Source organism: Elephantulus edwardii, unplaced genomic scaffold (assembly GCF_000299155.1).
Source record: "Elephantulus edwardii isolate Elephantulus edwardi_28Jun2011 unplaced genomic scaffold, EleEdw1.0 scaffold00008, whole genome shotgun sequence".
NCBI lineage: Eukaryota > Metazoa > Chordata > Mammalia > Macroscelidea > Macroscelididae > Elephantulus > Elephantulus edwardii.
In genome coordinates, this window is record NW_006399758.1 from 35,873,549 (window position 1) to 35,893,052 (window position 19,504).

At 37.2% G+C, this 19,504-nt stretch overlaps 1 protein-coding gene across 1 annotated transcript in view; it reads right to left on the reverse strand.

Moving 5' to 3' along the window:
• The window catches only part of MMP16 (matrix metallopeptidase 16 (membrane-inserted)), a 380,069-nt gene that overhangs the window by 91,600 nt on the left and 268,965 nt on the right, over positions 1–19,504 (reverse strand). Inside the window, exons 5-6 of the mRNA XM_006880517.1 lie at positions 15,168–15,329; positions 12,703–12,914 (exon numbers count right to left, since the gene is read on the reverse strand). Of these exons, the coding sequence (XP_006880579.1) occupies positions 12,703–12,914; positions 15,168–15,329 (374 nt within the window). The remainder of the gene's footprint in view (positions 1–12,702; positions 12,915–15,167; positions 15,330–19,504) is intronic.

A 19,504-nucleotide genomic window follows, 5' to 3' on the forward strand; every position in this document is an offset into this window, starting at 1 on the left:
AATTAATAAAATATAATTATAGAAAAAAAAATAAAGAAAAGATCCAACTTTGTATTTTTCCCTTCTATTCTGTAATTTTTCATCATCAGTCTTTAAAATCCAATGGGCATATTTTTGGTGCTATTATTATGTGATTTTTTTTTCCTAGTGAATTTTTATATTATTTCATTGAAGAACAAGGGGCTCTTTTCACTGATCTCCATAAAATCACAAATTAATAAAGATAACATTCAAATTTTTTATACAAGTATATTCTATCTATCCATTTACCTAAATGTTCTTTTAGGAATTTAAGTATAACCATTTTTAATCTGTAGAAACATTAGGATAAAGGAATAGATAGATAAAAAGACAGATACATACTATAGTAGTGAATATTTTCCAGTGTTCTAAATTCTGATAAGTAGTAACAGAGATCTAAAAGTTTACAAGCAGACATATAAGGTTTACCTATTGCTCTTTCCTGAACAAAGAAGAGAAAAGCAAAGTAAGGGTGCACAGAAACATATAGTTCAAAGAACTAATGAACCACATGAACTTCAACTTCTATCAGTCTGTGATAAGAAAAACTAGGTCATGCTTGGCTGTCATCATTGACAACTCTAAAAGGGATCACAGTAGAAAGTCATGGATAGAGTTGTGAGAAATATGGAACAAAATTCAAGAACATAAAATTGGACAGACATACTGGCTCAACAGACACAGGAAGCATCCCCAAGAATACAGTCCTTAGTCATCCTTTCAGCCAAATAATGGACAGATAGACAAGCCAATGAAGTGAACATCACCACGAGGGAGGTACTGATTCCTTAGAATAATCAACCACATACAATCAAAAGGAAAGCATTACCCATTGTTAAAATTCAGAAGGCAAGAAGGGGTAGGCTAGAATCACAAATAGCAACAGTAAGCACAGAGAGGAAGTGGAGAGTGTGGTTATATTGTGTTTATCAGGTCATAAAACAAAATGTGTATTAATGGCTGAGTGAAAAATCAAAATCAATTTGCCTTGTAAACTTCACTCACATTACAATAAAATTTTTTAAAAAATCCATAAAACTGTGAATCTTTTAATTTAAATACAGTAATTTTTTCCATATATTTATTTTCACCTTTTACACAATATATATTGTTGTTATAGATTTTATCTATTCCATACCATGGTTCCTCATGTGTATTGGAAAGAAAGCAAATTTGAGGTTGAATAATACAAAACATATTTTTTTAAAAAATAAAACAACCCTTTTGGGGTAGCTCTGCTGGTCTTGTGGCAAGAAGCTAAGCTGCAATCCCGAAGTTCACTTGGATCGAGTTCACCAGCTGCTCCAAGGGAGAAGGATGGGCACCCTCCTCCTGTGTGATTAAATGCCTCTGAAAAGCCGCCGGAGGGTTGGCTGTGGGTCAGTTCTGACTCTACGGTGCACAGCAACAACTTAGTGCTAAGGAATTTCATTGTTAACCCAGAGGCACTCAATTCAAATGTGCCAGCTGCTCCGTGGGAGAAAGATGGGCAAGCTCCTTCTGTGAGATTAACTGTCTCTGAAAACCTGAAAAGTCAACGCTGGCTCGATGGTAGCAAAAACAATAACAAAATAGGTCTTTAAGTAACATTATAAAACCCGCAAAGAATAATAATAATCACAATTCACTTAACTAAAATTTGGAAAACAAATAAAAAGAATAAAGCCGAATTCATGGTTTATAGAACTCTAAGAAGTCAAAAGAAGGATATCCACCAAGAGCTAGATATGAAGATAAAAATTATAGTGTTATTTACAAACTCTACAAAAATAATTGTTTTTTTATATTTAGTGGGAAATCTTCAGATTAATCTTTGGCTATAAACCTTGAATTTCTGTAAAATCACTCTGAAGTACGACGTACATATGGATTGTTTTTGTTATTGTTATTATGTGCCATCGAGTTGTTTGCGACTCATAACGGCCCTATGTACAACAGCCCTAAACCCTGCTCTGTCCTGTGCCAATCGCACTGCCTCTGACACATCCATCCTGATTACCCCAGTCACTGAATCAATCCACCTCATTGAGGTTCTTTCCCTCCTGCGCTGTCCCTCCACCCTCCCAAGCATGATGTCCTTCTCCAAAGACCGGTCCCTCCTTACAGCATGTCCAAAGTATGTCGGACGAAGCTTCAGAATCCTTGCCTCCAAGGAGCAGATGGGTTTAACCCTCTCCAGGGTGAATCTGTTTGTTTTCTTAGCAGTCCAAGGTACTCTCAATACTCTTCTCCAGCACCACAGCTCAAAGGCATCAATTCTCCTTCTATCCTCCCTACCCATTGTCTAACTCTCTGACGCATAACAATATGTTCTACATAAAAACTTTAATATAGAGAGCAAATAACAACAAACAGTTAATGTCTAAAACATAATAATATATCTTTTCTTTTTATAACACACTTTTTGACATTAAAAGAAATATTGAGGTTCAGCAAAAGGGAGGAAGACCTTCAATGGCACAGACTGACACAGTGACTGTAGCAAGGAGCTTGAGCATGGTGGAGAACACCAGGAAGGGGCAGCATAGAGCCAGCTTCCAGTGTGTTGTCCACAGTGTCTTATGAGTTTTAGTCGACTAAATGGCACTTAACAACAGCTAATAACATTGCCAGAACTAGGGTTTCATACCGCTATTCAGTATAAAGTATCACAGGTTCAATCACAAGATGGATATTTCCCCACTATTTTTTGTGATCATACTATTCATATTCTAAATTTGTATAAAGATAAAACATACATGAGAAAATATATCTCACCTTTAAAATCTTATCACTCAAGTAGTATGTATTAAATGGCCTATTTTAAGGCATAAGGAAAAATAATCTGACTGAATCCAAAACATGTTTTTGTTACACATTCAGTCAAGTCCTAACCAACTCAGGGCTGATCCCCCAGTTGGTTTTTCAGAGGCAGTGAATTGGACAGGAAGAGGATGTCTGTCATTCTCTGACAGATCAACCAGTGGATTTGAACCACATGCCTTTGAGGCTGCAATGCAATTCCTTACCAATCAAGCAACCAGAGCTCCCACTACCATCAAGTTTAGTTTAATTCTTAGCGACCCTATTAAAACAGATGTGAACCTTGCCCTATCCTGCACCATCCTCTTGATCTCCGTCATGCTCACGCCCTTTGTGGCACTGTGTAAATCCATTTCACTGAGGGTTTTCTCTTTACTGACCCTCTACTTTCCAGCCTCTTTCTCCAGAGGCTTGTTCCTCCTAAAAACATGTCCAAAGTAAGTGAAATATAATTTTACCACCCCTGTCTTTAAGGAACACTCTGGTTACATTACCCTCAATACAGGTAACTTTTCCCCTTTTGGCACTCCATGGTATATTCTATATTCTTTGCCAACACCACAATTCAAAGGCATTGATTCTTCTTCTGTCCTCCTTGTTCATTTTCCAATTTTCAGATCCATAGCAAGCAATTGGAAAGAACACAGTACCCACAAATAAAGCACCAAATGCGTAAATAACCCCAAAATAAAGTGACTGGAAAGGAAATTAGTACCCCAGATACTGAGAATCCGTTCCTGATGAATGGTATGCATAAGTTTATCTTGGAGGCCAAGTAGGCAGGAAATGTAAATAAAAGAATTTAAAGTTTTAAAGCAGAAATCTTAAACTATATTTGAATGCAAATATTGTGGCAAGTAATTAATATTGAGATTTAAAATGCAGTATTACACATAATTCCAATTGCTTCCAAAATGTTTACCTACATTATTTGAAAGGCTATGATTTTGTAGTACAAGAACATTTTAATTAATCCTCTGCTCACAGTGTCTGAGCAATTGCTCCCTTTGGTCTCATTTGAATCTAGCCCCAGTTGGAATGCACACTTAATATTATCAGGGAATACTTCCTGGCAGTAGTGATGCTGTGACTCAGAGTAATTTCAAATAATCCTGGACTGTATGATTTCTCTAAGTGTTTGTTTATCTATAAAATCCCTTTTAAAGTCTCCAAAACAGTATTGTAAATAATTTCATTGAATAAAATACTGTGAACAGTAAGAATCTGTTCCAGCCCTTATAATGTAAATCTTACAGCCATTTTCTGTGAATTTCATTCAGGTAAAAATTATTTGGAAAAAGAAGTTTAAATACAATGGAGAATTTCAGTTAATGAATGTAACAAGTATTTAAAAATGCCAAGTCTGTCCTGCTACTGAAGAGGTATGGCTTTCTACCTCCACTATATACCAGAAGAGATTTATTAGTGCTTTAGACAGAGGCAGAATAGAATGTGTGCACAGAGATATCTAACAAATATGTGTCAAGTACTATGTTCAGTATTCTTCAAAAACATGCTCATGACAGTCTGCTAGAACTTGCACAATCTAGAAGTGAACAAAATACTTCTAGTTCTAGTCAGAAAAAGTATCTTAGCATGATGATCATGATAAGATCATAACACTGTTAGCAAGTGTGCTATGACTCCAGATCTACCATGAATGTCCACGTTTTTAAGCACTGCCTTATTCTGATGGAAACAAAGACATATAACATGCAATAAGAATGAGTTTCACTGCTAAAATTAGAATTGGAGGCACTCCTAAAACTATGGCTTTTCCCACACGGAACAAATCTCCACCCCGTCGCTCAACTTTCAGTCACACATAGAGAGGCCAATAATCTGGGAAACAGGGGTCTGGAGATGTAGCTCACTGGTAGAGCACGGTGGCTCACGTGCCGCGGCTTTCTGGTTCGTGGTTCATTACCGCTAGCAAAGGAAAGTCGGTGAGAGCGGAGCAGATCCGGCATCGCCAGGCCATCCCCCCCCCAAAAAAAATAATCTGGGAAACAATGCCCTCTTAGAACAATCAACCATAAAAGATCTAAAGGAAGCATTTGCTCTAAGCTAAAGCTCAGACGGAAGAAAGGAGTGAGGCAGAGCATTAATGGAAAGGAGAATCACTATGAGGGAGCAGGAAAATAAGTACATGGCAGGTATTTCAATTAATGTAATAAACCATAATGGATATGAGTAGTTGAATGAAAAACCAATTTGCTCTGTAATAATTTCTTGAAGATAAAATAACATAAATGAAAACACATGCAACAAAATAAAGTAAGATTTGATACAGAATTTTTCAGTTGTAAAACGCAAATGAATCCATCTTACTCTTTCGGGTTCCTAAAATACCACACAGGATCCATAACTCACAATGACACACCACTTTTCTGAACCACTGTAAATATTGTCATTAATTTATCCCCATGTTGACCTGACTAGCAGCATACTGACTAGATCTGAACAAAGACTGGTAGTAGGTGTCCTATTTCTTTGCATAAAGCAGCAGAAGTATGAAGGAGAAACGACTATTCAGAATTTGAGAAGGACAGATCTGCAAAGTTCTGAGCCAGGAGTATCTGGCAAGTTCAAAGGGAAAAACCAGTGAGGCAATTGCTGTTGGCACTCAAAGTTAAAAGAGTAATAGACTGAAGATGAGAGGAGAGATGTTATGAGACTTCATAGGTCATTGCAAGAATTGTGAGGTGTGCTCTGTGCAGGGCAAATGAGACTATATTGAAAGGTTTAAATAATGCGTTGGTATGATCTGTAGAACTGAGGAGGTCTAAAAAACTAATTTGGGCTATGGAATTTTGGACTGAGATGGTAGCAAAAGCCAGAGAGGGAAGTGGCTGAATAATGTATTTTGAAGACACAGAGAATGTGATTTCCATAGACATTGTAGGGATATAAGGCAAAGAGAGGAGTCAGTGATGACTTAGGAAAAATGAGCTGCCACTATTCTGGTTGGAGAAGAGAAGCAGGTGGACTAGGCTTGTGAAGGAACACCTTCAGGAGGCTGGCTCTGAGTATGCTGTCTTTGATGTTTGAGAAGGAACTTACATGGACAGTCTTCATGTACTTCCTCATTTCACGTTTCCCGGCCCACGTGCTTTGCCTCTCACAACTTTCCAAACAGACCAAATACAATCCAGATAGTGATTTTGACATTTTATAATTTCTTCTTGTCCTTGGATATGTTATCAGTTGAAGAGTCAACACTTGGATTTTATGACATGTACCTCTTATACACAGAGAAAGGTTAGTGTTATTTTCAATTGGTAGATTTATACATAAAGGAAAAATTTCTGACCAATTAATTTTTAGAATTGCATGCCACCTTTTCTCCAGTAGGATTAAAGTGTTTTCAAGGAGAGAGAAAAAAAAAAAACCACAACAAAATCCCAACCAAACTCAATCACGTTTTTAACATTTTAAAATACCAAATGTTTTTTGTTATTCATACAGAAAGGCTCAACATATACTTGAAAATAAAAGTATGTGTGTGAGATGTGTTAAATTGGGAAGAGTGGACATATTACATAAGAGATATGAGAGAGATAGAATTCCACACTTTTAAGATGTTAGAGCTTAAATATGAATATGCAACAAAAGAAGAAACCTTAAAATGAAATAAAATAAATGAACAGCTTTTGCATAGGGTGATAAGTACATTGGGATTAAATAGTAAGATAAAAGAAGTTATTTAATAGAAAATATAGATGGTCCAATTTTGACTAGGTGTGAAAATATTTATTTCAATAAGTATCTTTATATTCTCTGAGTCTTGATCTCCGTCTTCCCTTTGCATAAACATTTCTTTCGATGAAACAGAGGATTACTTTGCATTGAAACTGGACCACATCCATACTTGACCTGAGTGGTAGTGTTGTTATGTGCTGCTGAGTTGGAGTTTATACATAAGCTGACCCACTAGTGGGTTTCAGAGGCAGTAAATCTCATAGGAGCAGACTGCCCACTCTTCTCCCACAGAATATCTGGTAAACTCAAGCTTGGTACCTTTGCCTTAGAAATGAGGCTTTAAGGAACTCTGGTGGTTTAATATGTTCAGTGTTGCATTGCTAACAGAAAAGTTAGTGGTTCAAATCTACCAGCCACTTCTCTGCAGAATGAACGACAGTCTTTTCCTATAAACATTAAAAACCTCAGAAACTGTTGTTGGATCACTATGAACTGCAATCAACTTAATGGTGTTGGTAACGGTTTCTGGAGGTAAGTTAATGTTGCATTGTTCTTTCACTGGAGGTTAACTTAAATTAGCATCTTTCAGTGGAAATCTTTCAGTGGAAGTTAACCTAAGCCAGAATCCGGACAAATAGGTTTCTATAGAAGTGTATGATGAAGGTCTTTAGTGAAATGGTCATAATTAAGAAAAAAGAATCTTGTGATAATGAATCATAGAGAAAAAATGAAAACTTTTTCAGTTTTACTTACTCAGAGCCCAAAACTTCCATTAATAATTGGAAGGACTAGCTTGTACATATTCTTAAAAGCTCTTCTGTGCCAGCCAGGCTTCTTAGAACTAACTGTAGTGTAGAGAAATACCCTCTTTGCTTCCCTTTGAATTAAAGAACTAGTCAGTAGGCAAATCCTCCACCTCTTCATGGCCATCATGTTGAAATCAATTCACCACCGACTTGTGAAGAGTTTCCAAGGCTGTCAGATCGTGGAAGAGTACCCATCTTTCTCTCTTGGAGCTGCCGGTGGATTGAAATTGCTAAAGAGCTGTAACTCTTGGGTTTCCAATACAACTCCATATGGACTATGTCATCAGAGATCCCAGGTGGCAAATGAAATCATTAATCTTAATTTTTTTATCAAGATGACTCCAGATGTTTGACACAATTTTTATTCCTCTTCTCTGGTTCATGCAGAATATAGACACCACTGCATTGTTTCACATAAAAGGGAAAATTGTGTCAAAACATATTCTATGCATGAAAAAGACTGATAACCCAAGTACAAAATGGGCAAAAGACATGGAAAGAATTTTCACAGAGAAGATACTCAAATGGCAAACAGACACATAAAGAAATGCTACAAAACACTGACAACAAGAGAGATGCAAATCAAAACCACAATGAAGTACCAGCTCACTGCAGTAACAGTGGTAAAGTTTAACATGGTAGCAAGTAATAGATGTTGGAGTGGATGTGGCGAGAAAGGAACTCTTATACATTGTTGGTGGGATTGTAAAATGGTATAACCATTCTGGAAGGCAGTTTGGTGCTTCCTCAAAAAGCTGAACACAAACATTCCATATGACCCAGCTATTCCACTGCTTGGAATATACCCTAAGAATGTGAGATCTGAGGCACAAAGTGAGATTTGTACACCAATGCTCATAGCAGCATTATTCACCATAATAAGAACATGGAAACAGCCCAAATGTCCAACCACAAATGAACAGAGTGAGAAATTATGGTACATTCACACAATAGAATACTATGGAGCACGCAGGAGCAATAACCTTGTAAATTATTCCCTAACTTGGGAGAGACTAGAGAGCATTATGCTGAGTGAACTAACTCAATCCCACAAGGATAAATATTGCATAAGACCATTATTATAGAATGAGTATAAGGATCCAAGAGAGGTGGGAGAGGCTGGAAAAGGAGGGATGTGGATGTACAGGGGCCAGAGGGGATTAATCATTGGGTTGTACAATTTGATGGGTGGAGGGTGAGGGAAATTGAAAGAATTTGTTTGAATTTTTATTAGAATTTTATAAATAAATAGGTGAGGAAAAAATATGAAAAAACAGCTGAACACTGTATATGAACTTTGTATGCAAACCAATGTAAAATAAAATAGAAAGAAAAATAATTAAAGGGGAAGAAAAATGATGGTTGATATATTGGTAACATTTTGTGATATAATGTTATGGTTGTTATGTGCTTTCAAGTCAGAACATAGTCAGAGGAGTCTCCCCATCTTATATTCAATGGCTGTACATTACATGAGGGAAAATTTCTATCTTTTTTCTCCAGAACACTTGGCAGATTCATTTCATGTCCATACTGACTGACAGTGCAACTCCTTACCAGTAGGTCTCCAGAGTTAGAATTTAAAAAAAAAATACCCTCAAGCTCATTCCCACTGCGTCAAAATCGACTCATAGCTGACCCTTCAGTAGGTTTTTAGAGGTTGTAAACAGCATGGGAGGGATTGCCCATCTTTCTCCCAAGAAGGAGATGATAGATTTGGACTGTGTGCCTTTGAGTTGACAGTGAAACTCCGTACCCATGAGACCACAAGGACAACTCAAGGTTCTCAGCCGTGAGGATGAAATTCCACAGGAGAAAGAAAGTCTTCTGCTGTCATATGACACCATGTAGAACAAGGTGGTGTTTTGTTTTCATTTTATCTAGTTGTCACAATATTGGTCACGATAAATCTGCGTATGTATTTGTTTGTGTGCACTTGTGAGTAATTATTATGTGTCTATTCCCACAAAACAGTTCAATTTCAATCTGTAAAAAAGTGTTCATAGCTCAACATGTGAACTGGGCTGACTGCTAATAATGCAAATAAGGTGCATGAAAACTTTGTTGAAATCTCACTCACCATTTTTTGTTTAGAAGAAATTCATAGCTGACCCATTAGTGGGGTTTTTTTAAATTAGTGTGTGTGTGTGTGTGTGTGTACCATCAAATCAGATCCTACTGGTACAGGAGGAAATTGCCCCTTCTTCTCCAACAGAGCATCTGGTAGATTCAAACAGCATGTCTCTGGGATTGCAGTTCATCTTCTTGCCACTAGGCCACCAGAGCTCCCTGCACCTTTGGTGGATTTTCAGAGGCTGAAAATCACATGGGAGGGGCCTCTCCACTTTTCTCCCATGCATCATTTGGGAAGAGACTGTCCATTTTTCTCCCATGGAGCTGCTGATGGATTCAAACCACTGGAGAGGCACTACTTCTGAGTTAGGCATGTAACTCCCTAAGGGCTAGGCCACCAGAGTTCCCCTACAATGCTCAAGTCCCTTAGAAAGATTACAATAAAAAGTTCAACAAACATTCTGAATAAATAAGTCCCACAGCTACATTTGACTGGATTGAGCTTTAGTTTTGGAAACTAGTCTAATTCTTCAGTCTTGACTGAAGGGCGGCAAACCAAACTTGTGTTTTCTGACTATGGCCCAGCATATAGAAGCACCCAAGAATGGAGTCAGCACCCAGATAGTAGCAGATAGCTTTCCATTTCAGTCTTAGAGCAAATAGGACGATGCAAATAAGGTGCAAGGGATCTTTGTTGGAGACTGGTCAATTTTCCATCTGGTTAGGTTTAAAACAAGCCAATTCCAAAAAGGTAACAAGGGAACGTCACTACAATTTGAAGAAGAGCCAGCAGTGTGGTGTGTCCTTTTTATACAAGTTTGCACTGAGAACCTCTTAGTCCCAGGAGATGTAGAATATTGGAGATGGTGCAAGATACTGAGAAGCAGCAGAAGAAGAGCTAGGAGTTGCGGGTAAGATGATACAGTGGATTCCTGAAGAGTGAGGTGCCTTCGGCTACTGACTTGCAGAGATAGAGAGGTTTGTCACATTTGCCAAGCAGGACAGAGAGAGGGCAACCTGAGGGACCCAGGGACCATGAGGTTAAGAGATCAAGGAAGAGATCTACCTGGGGATTATCCATAGTAATTCCTGATCCTGAATTGTAATATGTTCCTAATTCCCTAACACATTGTATTACTGAGAGGATGGGCTGGGTTTCTTAAGGTCATTACAACAAATTATGAAACCTAGAAGAGAGAGCCTTGGGAAGGATGGCAGATGTCATCACTGGCAGGAGGGTTCCATAGAACAGTGACAGCTAACATCTAGCTCATAAGCAGCCTTGAGCTGATATCATTGGTAATTGTTTCTCTTTGGGAAGCCAGTGATACCCCACCATCCCACATTTGTACACACACACACGCACGTGCACGCGCACACACACACACACACACACACACACACACACAAGTGCAATTTTTCTTTACTCTTTAAGGCTAAATTCACTAACCCACTTGAAAACAGACTGAGAGATACTTAATCAAGCATGGAAAGGCATTTTTATAATTAACAAAAATCTATTCCTGTGCTTGGACAAAATCATTGATTTCTCATGTAAAGTATGAAGCTCTTCTGCATATTACATCAAGTCCAGATCTTAATTTTCAATAAAGTAGATATATTACTTTGTCTATGAAAAATTATATGAAATCTATATTTTTTAAATTATAGCCTCTGGTTAGACAGGTCATTCTACATAAGTAGGACAATGTTTCATTATTTATTGATTCACATTAACCATAAATGAGAGCACATTATTTTATTTTGAAACGGATGATAGTGCTACAGTGTGGTTATTTTAACATTCTCGTGCCAACAAATAAACTTACGATCCTTTATTACTCTTTAGGATCAGTTTACAATTTTAAAGCCAGAAAATTCTGCTTTTGGCAATGCATAGCAAGTGACTGAAAAGACTTGTGTTAACATGCGGATATCGCACTGACAAGGAAAGCAATAAATAGACATATCTTGGGGAAGGTGCAGCCCGAGCGCTCCTTGGAGGCAAGGATGGCAAAACTTTGTCTGCGATACTTTGGGTATGTTGCTAACAGCAGCTATTCCTTGGAGAAAGACATTATGCTTGGAAAGGTAGGGGAATGGCGAAGGAAAGGAAGTCCCTCTATGAAATGGATTGACATAGTGACTGCAGCAATGAACTTGAGTGTGCTGGAGATTGTGAGGATGGCACAGGATAGAACAGAGTTCAGATCTGTTGTTCATAGGGGCACTACGAGTCATACTTACCTTGATGGCACTTAACAATAACGACAATAGTTATACTCACAAGATTATGCAATTTGGGTTTTTTTTAAGGCTAGGAGTTAGTCTTTTTACTGTGATTTGAGATAGATTTGCAAAGCAAATTGGTATCGCTATGCAAGTTCCTTGAGACACTGTTGATTATTGTTAATATCTGAGAACACAGTAGCATTGGGAAGCACACTTAACAAAGCGGAAAGTCACCACAGCATTTTCATAAAGAGTGATGGCCACATTAATACGTGCCTATTTTTAAGATTCAGTTCTTTAAAATATGTATATAAATTAGGTAGATATCAAAGCCTGACTAAAGCAAACAAAGGTAAACAGAAATATATAAAGTCAAATAATGAAATTATAGAGGGGGATTGACTCAAATGGCTACTGATAGACACCCAAACAAAATTATTCTTATTGTCCACTACTGAGTTGGAACGGACCCATAGCCAACTCTCCATAGGGTTTTCAGAGACTTTAAATTACATTTGCCCATTGATCAGGTCGTGGATTCAAACCATAGGCCTAAGAGTTAACAGCACAACTTCTTACTGCTACGCTACCAGAGCTCTATAAGATGATCAATACTCCTCCTTAAAAAAAAAAAGATGTTTTAATTGTCAAGTGAAATTACAGACATCTCTCTTAAAGCTGCCTGAGCCAGATGCAATGACCACAGTTGGCCTTTATGTGCCTACGCTCCCAAGCAAATCACCCCTATTGGTTCCTATTCATGACTTAAATTAAGCTTTTTTAAAAAAAAAATCTCTTCATAACATGCCGTATTTTCTAACCCTCAACATTCTGAGACATTTTAGCTTTTGCTGACATGACTGCGTGACCAAAATAGAATGGTGCAGCAATCTTCTGCTAGACATTTAAGCCCATTTGTACGTTTATGTCCTGAGATGCTTTTTTGGACACTTCTGTGAGAGAGCCAGGAAGAGTATAAGAATGAATGAGAACTTGTTTCTTAACTAGACAAGTAGATACTTGATCTACCGTTAAAAAAAAAATTTAAAAAATCACAGCCTCCTACCTTGAAAACAAACATCTCCCGGCGGAGAATAGCCAGAGTGTTAAAGTTCCCATCGCAGATGTTGGGTTTGGCTCCAGGATACGAAGGCCTGCCGGTGGGAGGCCGGGGAGGTTTTGGCCTGTCGTGCTTCCGTGGGTCAGCTGGAGGAATTGAACGGTGTGGGGGCACTGTTGGTAGAGGTCTTGTAGGTGGAGGGATCTTGTCAGGTGGACCTTTTGAAAATATGAGGACAGTGCTTGGACTAGTGTTGGAAAATACAGAGGATAATCGCTCATCAGTGGACAGCACAGACTAAGTGAGCTAAGAGGTCTTTAAGAACATATATTTTGTGAGAAAACAAACCATCTTACCTAAACAAACCATTTCCCCATCTATCTGAAATGGTCCTTAACATGCTAAATTCTGGGTCCAAGCAACTAAGCTTTCTTTGTTAATTTTTAATAATATTTTTATAGCTTCACCACAGGCCTTACAGGGGGAGCTGCTTTCAAATATTTTTTAGAAGTAGGTGGTGCATAAATAATAAATAACTGAAAATGAATCCTGGAACTATGTATGTAAAGCTAATCACCACTGCTAATCCTAGATTTCAATAGACAATGACTCTATGCAAATAATCCTAAAGATAAATATTAACTAATCAAAGTTTATTCTAGTCTATGTTTTGGACCACATTTCATAAACTTTTCTTGACTTTCACTATTTTCTAATAATTAAATGCATTGGCAAATTATTAGAAGGGCATTTCATTTGAATACCTGAATCTAAAAGATCTATTGATTAAAACACCACCAGTAAAATATTAATGTGAAGGAGTATTTCTAAAAAGAGACTTCTAAATCAAGTCAAAGTTTACATATGTAATTTGGCACAGATGTTAAACTTCATTTCTCAAGAGTTTTTTTTTTTACAAAAATACAGATCTGTTCACACTTACTGTTTAGATTTGGGAAGAATATTCTATTGTAAGTCTCAGTCTAGACTACCATCTCATGAGGTCATGAAAAAGAGGTTCCTTTCAGTTAAACACTTATGAGGAATTTTTGATGACATACACTTAGGCTAATGGATAATATTATCTCACATTGAATATATGACCCGTTCAGCTTTGAGTCAAAAGTCTTTTATCTTTTCATAGTAAGCCAACAATAAAAAAAATACAAAAATTGACCTTTCTTCCAAATTCATTTGAACCCTGAGGGAATATTTATCCCTGAAACATTTAAATTGAAAAAATAATGAATGCAAAACAAATTAGTGAGCTTAAAACTATGCTGCTTAAATATGCAAATGATATCTTCTGAATAGTAGATATTAGCATGCAGATAACACACAGTCATCTCTGTATTCTAAAAATGAAAGGTTCACTTCATTAATTTAGTAAAGCAAATTCACTATATGTAAATTATAAATGTCACCTTCTTAACAATCATGTGTGGGATAAATGTCTTTAAAAGGTCAATGGTTGTATCATGGGAGCTGGGATTATGGTAAACATGCACAATAAATAGTATTCCCCCATGTCTCTTTATTTGCATTCCTTGAGTCAACTCCATAAGGGAAAAGTGATTTCACTCCACTAGAAGTGTCACATATTTTAAGCTATGTGTTAGTAAAATTTCACTCTTGTGTTAACTTTTACTCTGAGGCAGTTATTACCTGCTTTTGAGGTTAGTTTTTAATATTCATCACACAAATTTTATGGGGCATAAAATTGATCAGAAATGATCTAATATCAAACATCTTAAATTGGAAGCCAATCTGTCAGTTTGCATCAAAGATTTAGTATCTCACATTAAAATTCAATATTATAATTTCTTTAATTGCTTATATTAACTTGTTACATATTTTAACTGGATTTTAAATAGTTTACCAGATCATTAATATAACTGTGCATTTAAGATTTTCCCATAACTTAAACATCACAAAGTCTGGGACTTGTGCCAAGGAATCTCTATTCATAGAAAAGTTTTCATAAATGGGCCATGTTTTTATCAGTTTTAATTTCTCACATGTAGATGTAGCATCTATCTTTTTTAAATTTTTTATCTTTATTTTTTTTGTAGCATCTATCTTAAAGATGAAAATACAACAGGAATTTTAGACTTCCCTGAGAGTTAATAATTTCAAAACTGCTTTTTTATTGTAGCAAATACATGTGCAGAAAAATATTTGACATTTTAATCTTTATCTATGTAGTTCAGTGACATTTACAATGTTCATTATATTGTCCAACCCTTTTCAATCTCACATTTAACTCCTATCAGCTGATTAATGGCCCTAAATATTGAGCCCTCTTCTTCCCCATCTTCTCGACTATTCATGTAACCACTACTCAATCTTAGTTTCTACAGATATGCTTATTCTAGATATTTCATGTATGAAGCATCATAAAATATTTGCCCTTTCATGACTGATATATTTCACTAAGCACAGTATTATCCAGGATGATAGTAGTAACCTACCATATATTTTCTGGATTCCCTGCAAATCATCATTAGGTAGTTTGAAGTTGTCAGTTTCCATGTACTGGTAAAATGGAGCCATGATGGCTGTGGGGTCATTGGAATGCTCCAATCCCAAAGCATGTCCCAGCTCATGAACTGCTACCAGAAACAAGTCATTTCCTGCAAAAAGAAGAAGAAAAGAAGAGAGTGTAATTGATATCCAAGTACAGACTGGAAACGATAATTTGGTGTCATCAAGAAGAAACGCTTTACTCTAATATCACTGTAATTTGATCACTAGTTTTCTTGTTATCAAAATTTAATAAACTTATGAGAAAAATGTGCAGATGATGAAATCACAAAAGAAAATGGTGGAAAGAAGATTAGAGTATTAAAGTTGAAGAAAAAGCAGTAGTATCAGAAATTGCTCTTTCTGCTGTTGACATAACCTTCCAATTATTAAACACTTACTATATAAAATTATCACTTGTATAACCTTTACATTCAACATGATTCTAACAACTTTGTAAAAATTTGGGTCAGTTAAATTCTTACTTTAACATAGCTAAGTAAGTGAAAACTTTGAAGAGTCAATTTTTGGGAAATGTGAATCTTTTCATTTAAAGAGATGTGAATAGCACACAGATTACTTTGACTCCCAGGTTAAGACTTTTCTCTCCTACCCTAAAACATGTGTTGCCATTGTTATGTACTGACCCGACCCAGAGATGACCCTCCAGTGGGTTTTCAGAGACAGTAAACAGCACGGGAGAAGACTGCTCATCTTCTTCCCTGTGAACTGCTGGCGGGCCTTCAGACTAAGCACTCAGCTCCTTACCCCTAGGCCTCCAGAGCTCTCTTTTCACTAAAGCCTAAAACATAGACAAAAAAATTCAAACCAAACCTCTTACCATTGAGTTGATTCTATCAGTGGTGTCAAATAAGGCATAGACTAGCACCCTTACAGAGGCTCTAGTTCCCACAAGGAATATGAATTCTTGCGTAATCTCAACAAAATATATATATCTATATCTCTCAGTAATGCTGACTATTAGTTGGGAAAAAAAAACCCGACCAAACAAACACACCCACAACCATTTCCCCCCTAACTCCAGTAAATTTACACAGAAAATAGAGCAAACGATGCTGAAACACTTGGTCTAACTTTGTGCAATCAAGCCCCTGCTGGCGACCTCTGCATGGTGTCCACTTCTGCACCCTCATAATGAAACTCAGGAGAAGAAAGGGCAGGTCGATATTTGTATCTGCTAATTCTCTACATTTCTGTTGTTGTTGTTGTGTGCCGTCAAGTCGCTTGTGACTCACAGTGACCCTATGTACAACAGCCCTAAACTCTGCTCTGTCCTGTGCTAATTGCACTGTCTCTGACACTCCCATCTTGATTACCCCAGTCACTGAATCAATCCACCTCATAGAGGGCCTTTCCCCTCCTGCGCTGTCCCTCCACCCTCCCAAGCATGATGTCCTTCTCCAAGGACCAGTCTCTCCTCACAACATGTCCAAAGTATGTTAGATGGAGCCTCAGAATCCTTGCCTCCAAGGAGCCACCCGGTTTAACCCTTTCCAGGATGAATCTGTTTGTTTTCCTAGCAGTCCATGGTATTCTCAATACTCTTCTCTAGCACCACAGCTCAAAGGCATCGATTCTCCTTTTATCCTCCTTGGTCATTGTCCAACTCTCTGATGCATAACAAGTGATTGTGAAATTTCTGTTAGCCATGGAAAAAAATCAAGTCATTGTAGCTGTTATGGTTTACGTGGATTATATTTTCAAGTCAAAGGTTTAACATGAATGATCATAAAATGTGAACTTTTACATGAGTGTCTTCTTAGGAACACAAATGGTTTCAAGAAAAATGTCAACTATACTTATTTCAAAGAAAAAATACTTCTCAAGCATTTTAGAAATGCATTGTGATCATTCAACTCTGAGGGCTATACTTTGCACCCCAAAAATATTTCCAATTTTTAATTCCACTTTGTACTAGTTTGTCATAAAGAATATATAAAAATGGTAGAGTGTTGGCTCCCAAAACAACAGTAGCACATGAAAAGTGAGTTATTTCAACAAAACTTCAAGTAGCAACCAGACCCTTGAACAACTAATTAAAAAGGGAAGACAAAGTAGAACTGTTAAAAAGAGAAAACATCATTTCAACTTCAGAGCTTATTTTCCTTCTACTGAAGAGTAAAAATGCAGACAGACACAAATAATAAAATATATATTACCTATGATAAGATAATAATTATGACTGCTTGAAAACTGCTAATTTTTTTACTGGGCATTGTGAGTACATTTACCTGCACTTTATCATTTAAATCTTCCAACAATTTCATGAGATGTCATGCATTGACATTCAGAAAACTATAGGTAGAGCTGTTTTTTACTGTAATTTGTAAGTGTGAAAATCTCCTATCAACACTAAAGTGAACAGTGTTATTTTTAATTAAAGCCCCATTATTTGAGATACAAGTCTGATATCGGTAAAACTTACTATCAACCCCAAACTCATGCACTCAGTAGCAGGAGAAGGGTATATGTATTTCTGAACATGCTCACATCCAGTAAAGAGGTCAAGTTTGGATGGAACATGCTAGCAATAGATTAAAAGAAGATTTTCTTCAAAGATCTGTTATCAAAAGGTAGACAAAATTTAAAGTATGAGCTAAAGACTTCATGTTATTGTTGTTGCTGAATACTATAGAGTCAGAATAAGCCCATAGCTGATCGTCCAGTGGGTCTTCAGAGGCAATTAGTCACACAGGCTGCACTTTTTCTGAGACATATCTGTTCGATTGGTTTTCTTTTTTCCTTTTGTCAATACATAGGACATCCAGTACGCCTCTCTAACACCACAAGAACCGTACTGTTTATCTTAACAGTTCATGAGCTGCTAGTCATTTCAGGTGTAACTATTAGTACTTGTCTAACCAGTTCAACAAGATGGATTGATACAGTGACTGTAAAAATGTTCTTAAGCATATCTGAGATTGTGGGGATGATGTAGGACCTGGGCAGGGTTCAAATCTGTTGTTCAGAGGATTGCTATGAGTTGTAGTTGTCTAGATGGTACCTAACAACAACATCCAGCCTAGAGCAAGGAGTGAAAAAAAACAACACCAAACCCCCACAAAAAAACCCACCCTAACACTTACAGAATTAGCCTCAAAGACCAGTAGATTATGTGAGCCCTTCATAAACCTGAGCCCCTACCTATAGCTGCTGACCACTCTGAAAAGGGTCACAAGAGGATGTCCTGAGTAGAGTTGAAGCATAATGTAAAACAAAACTCAAAGTCATAAAAAAGTCAAGGTCTCTCTGTCTGAGAAGAGTCTGGTGGAATCCTTGCTACCATAGCCCTAACATACCATGTTCATTAACTCTGCAACTGAACTCAACCTTTTACCTCAGCTTTTAGCCAAACAGCTATGTCTATCAAGTGGACAGTAACCCCAAGGAGGAAACCTTAGTCCTTAGGACAATCAATCATAAGAGATAAAAAAAGGTAATAATAGCAATAAAGCTCAGAAGGCAGGATGAGATAGGAAAGCAAGATGGCAAGAAAGTGCAAACACAAGATGGAAGGAAGTGAGAAGACTTCTGTTACATTGTGGGGATTATAATCAACATCAAAGAACAATATGGCCATAATGTGTCACCCAGAAATCAACCTGCTCCATAAACTTTCACTCAAATCACAAGAAAAAGTTTCTAAAAAAAGAGGCTGCAACAGTTCCATGATACATCTTTAAGGATATGAACATGTACGGCTAAGCACAATGGATAACAGTGCATCTAAATCCCAAAATCAATCTCCACAATATTTGTTTCCTACTGCCAAAGGGGCCCTTTAGAGTAGTGAGAAAAGATCTTCAGCCTAAAACCCACAGCGTCCCTTTTCAGCATGAAGTAGCTTAGAGAATACGCCATCTCCTTTTCCTTATGAATCAGGTTGAAGTCTCTCTCAGGGAGGAATGATAGGGAATGGCAAAGGGCACGCTGACAAACGAGATTAATCAGAACTGGCTTTGACAAGCACTGTGGCAATGGGATAATTAAAACAGACTTTCAAAGGGGAAAAAAAGAGGAACGAAAATCAAAAGGGCCGGACTCGCTCAGCATTTCTTAAGCTCAAGGAACTGAAGAACAGGTTCAAACCTAGAGTTGCTGTAATCAAGAATGCTTTGGGCAGAATGTTAAATGATCCAGGAAGTATTAAAAGAAGATGAAAGGAATATACGGAGTCATTATATAGAAAGGAATTGGCAGATACAGAGGAATTTAAAGAAATAACATATGAGCAAGAGCCTATGGTGATGAAGGAAGAAGTTCA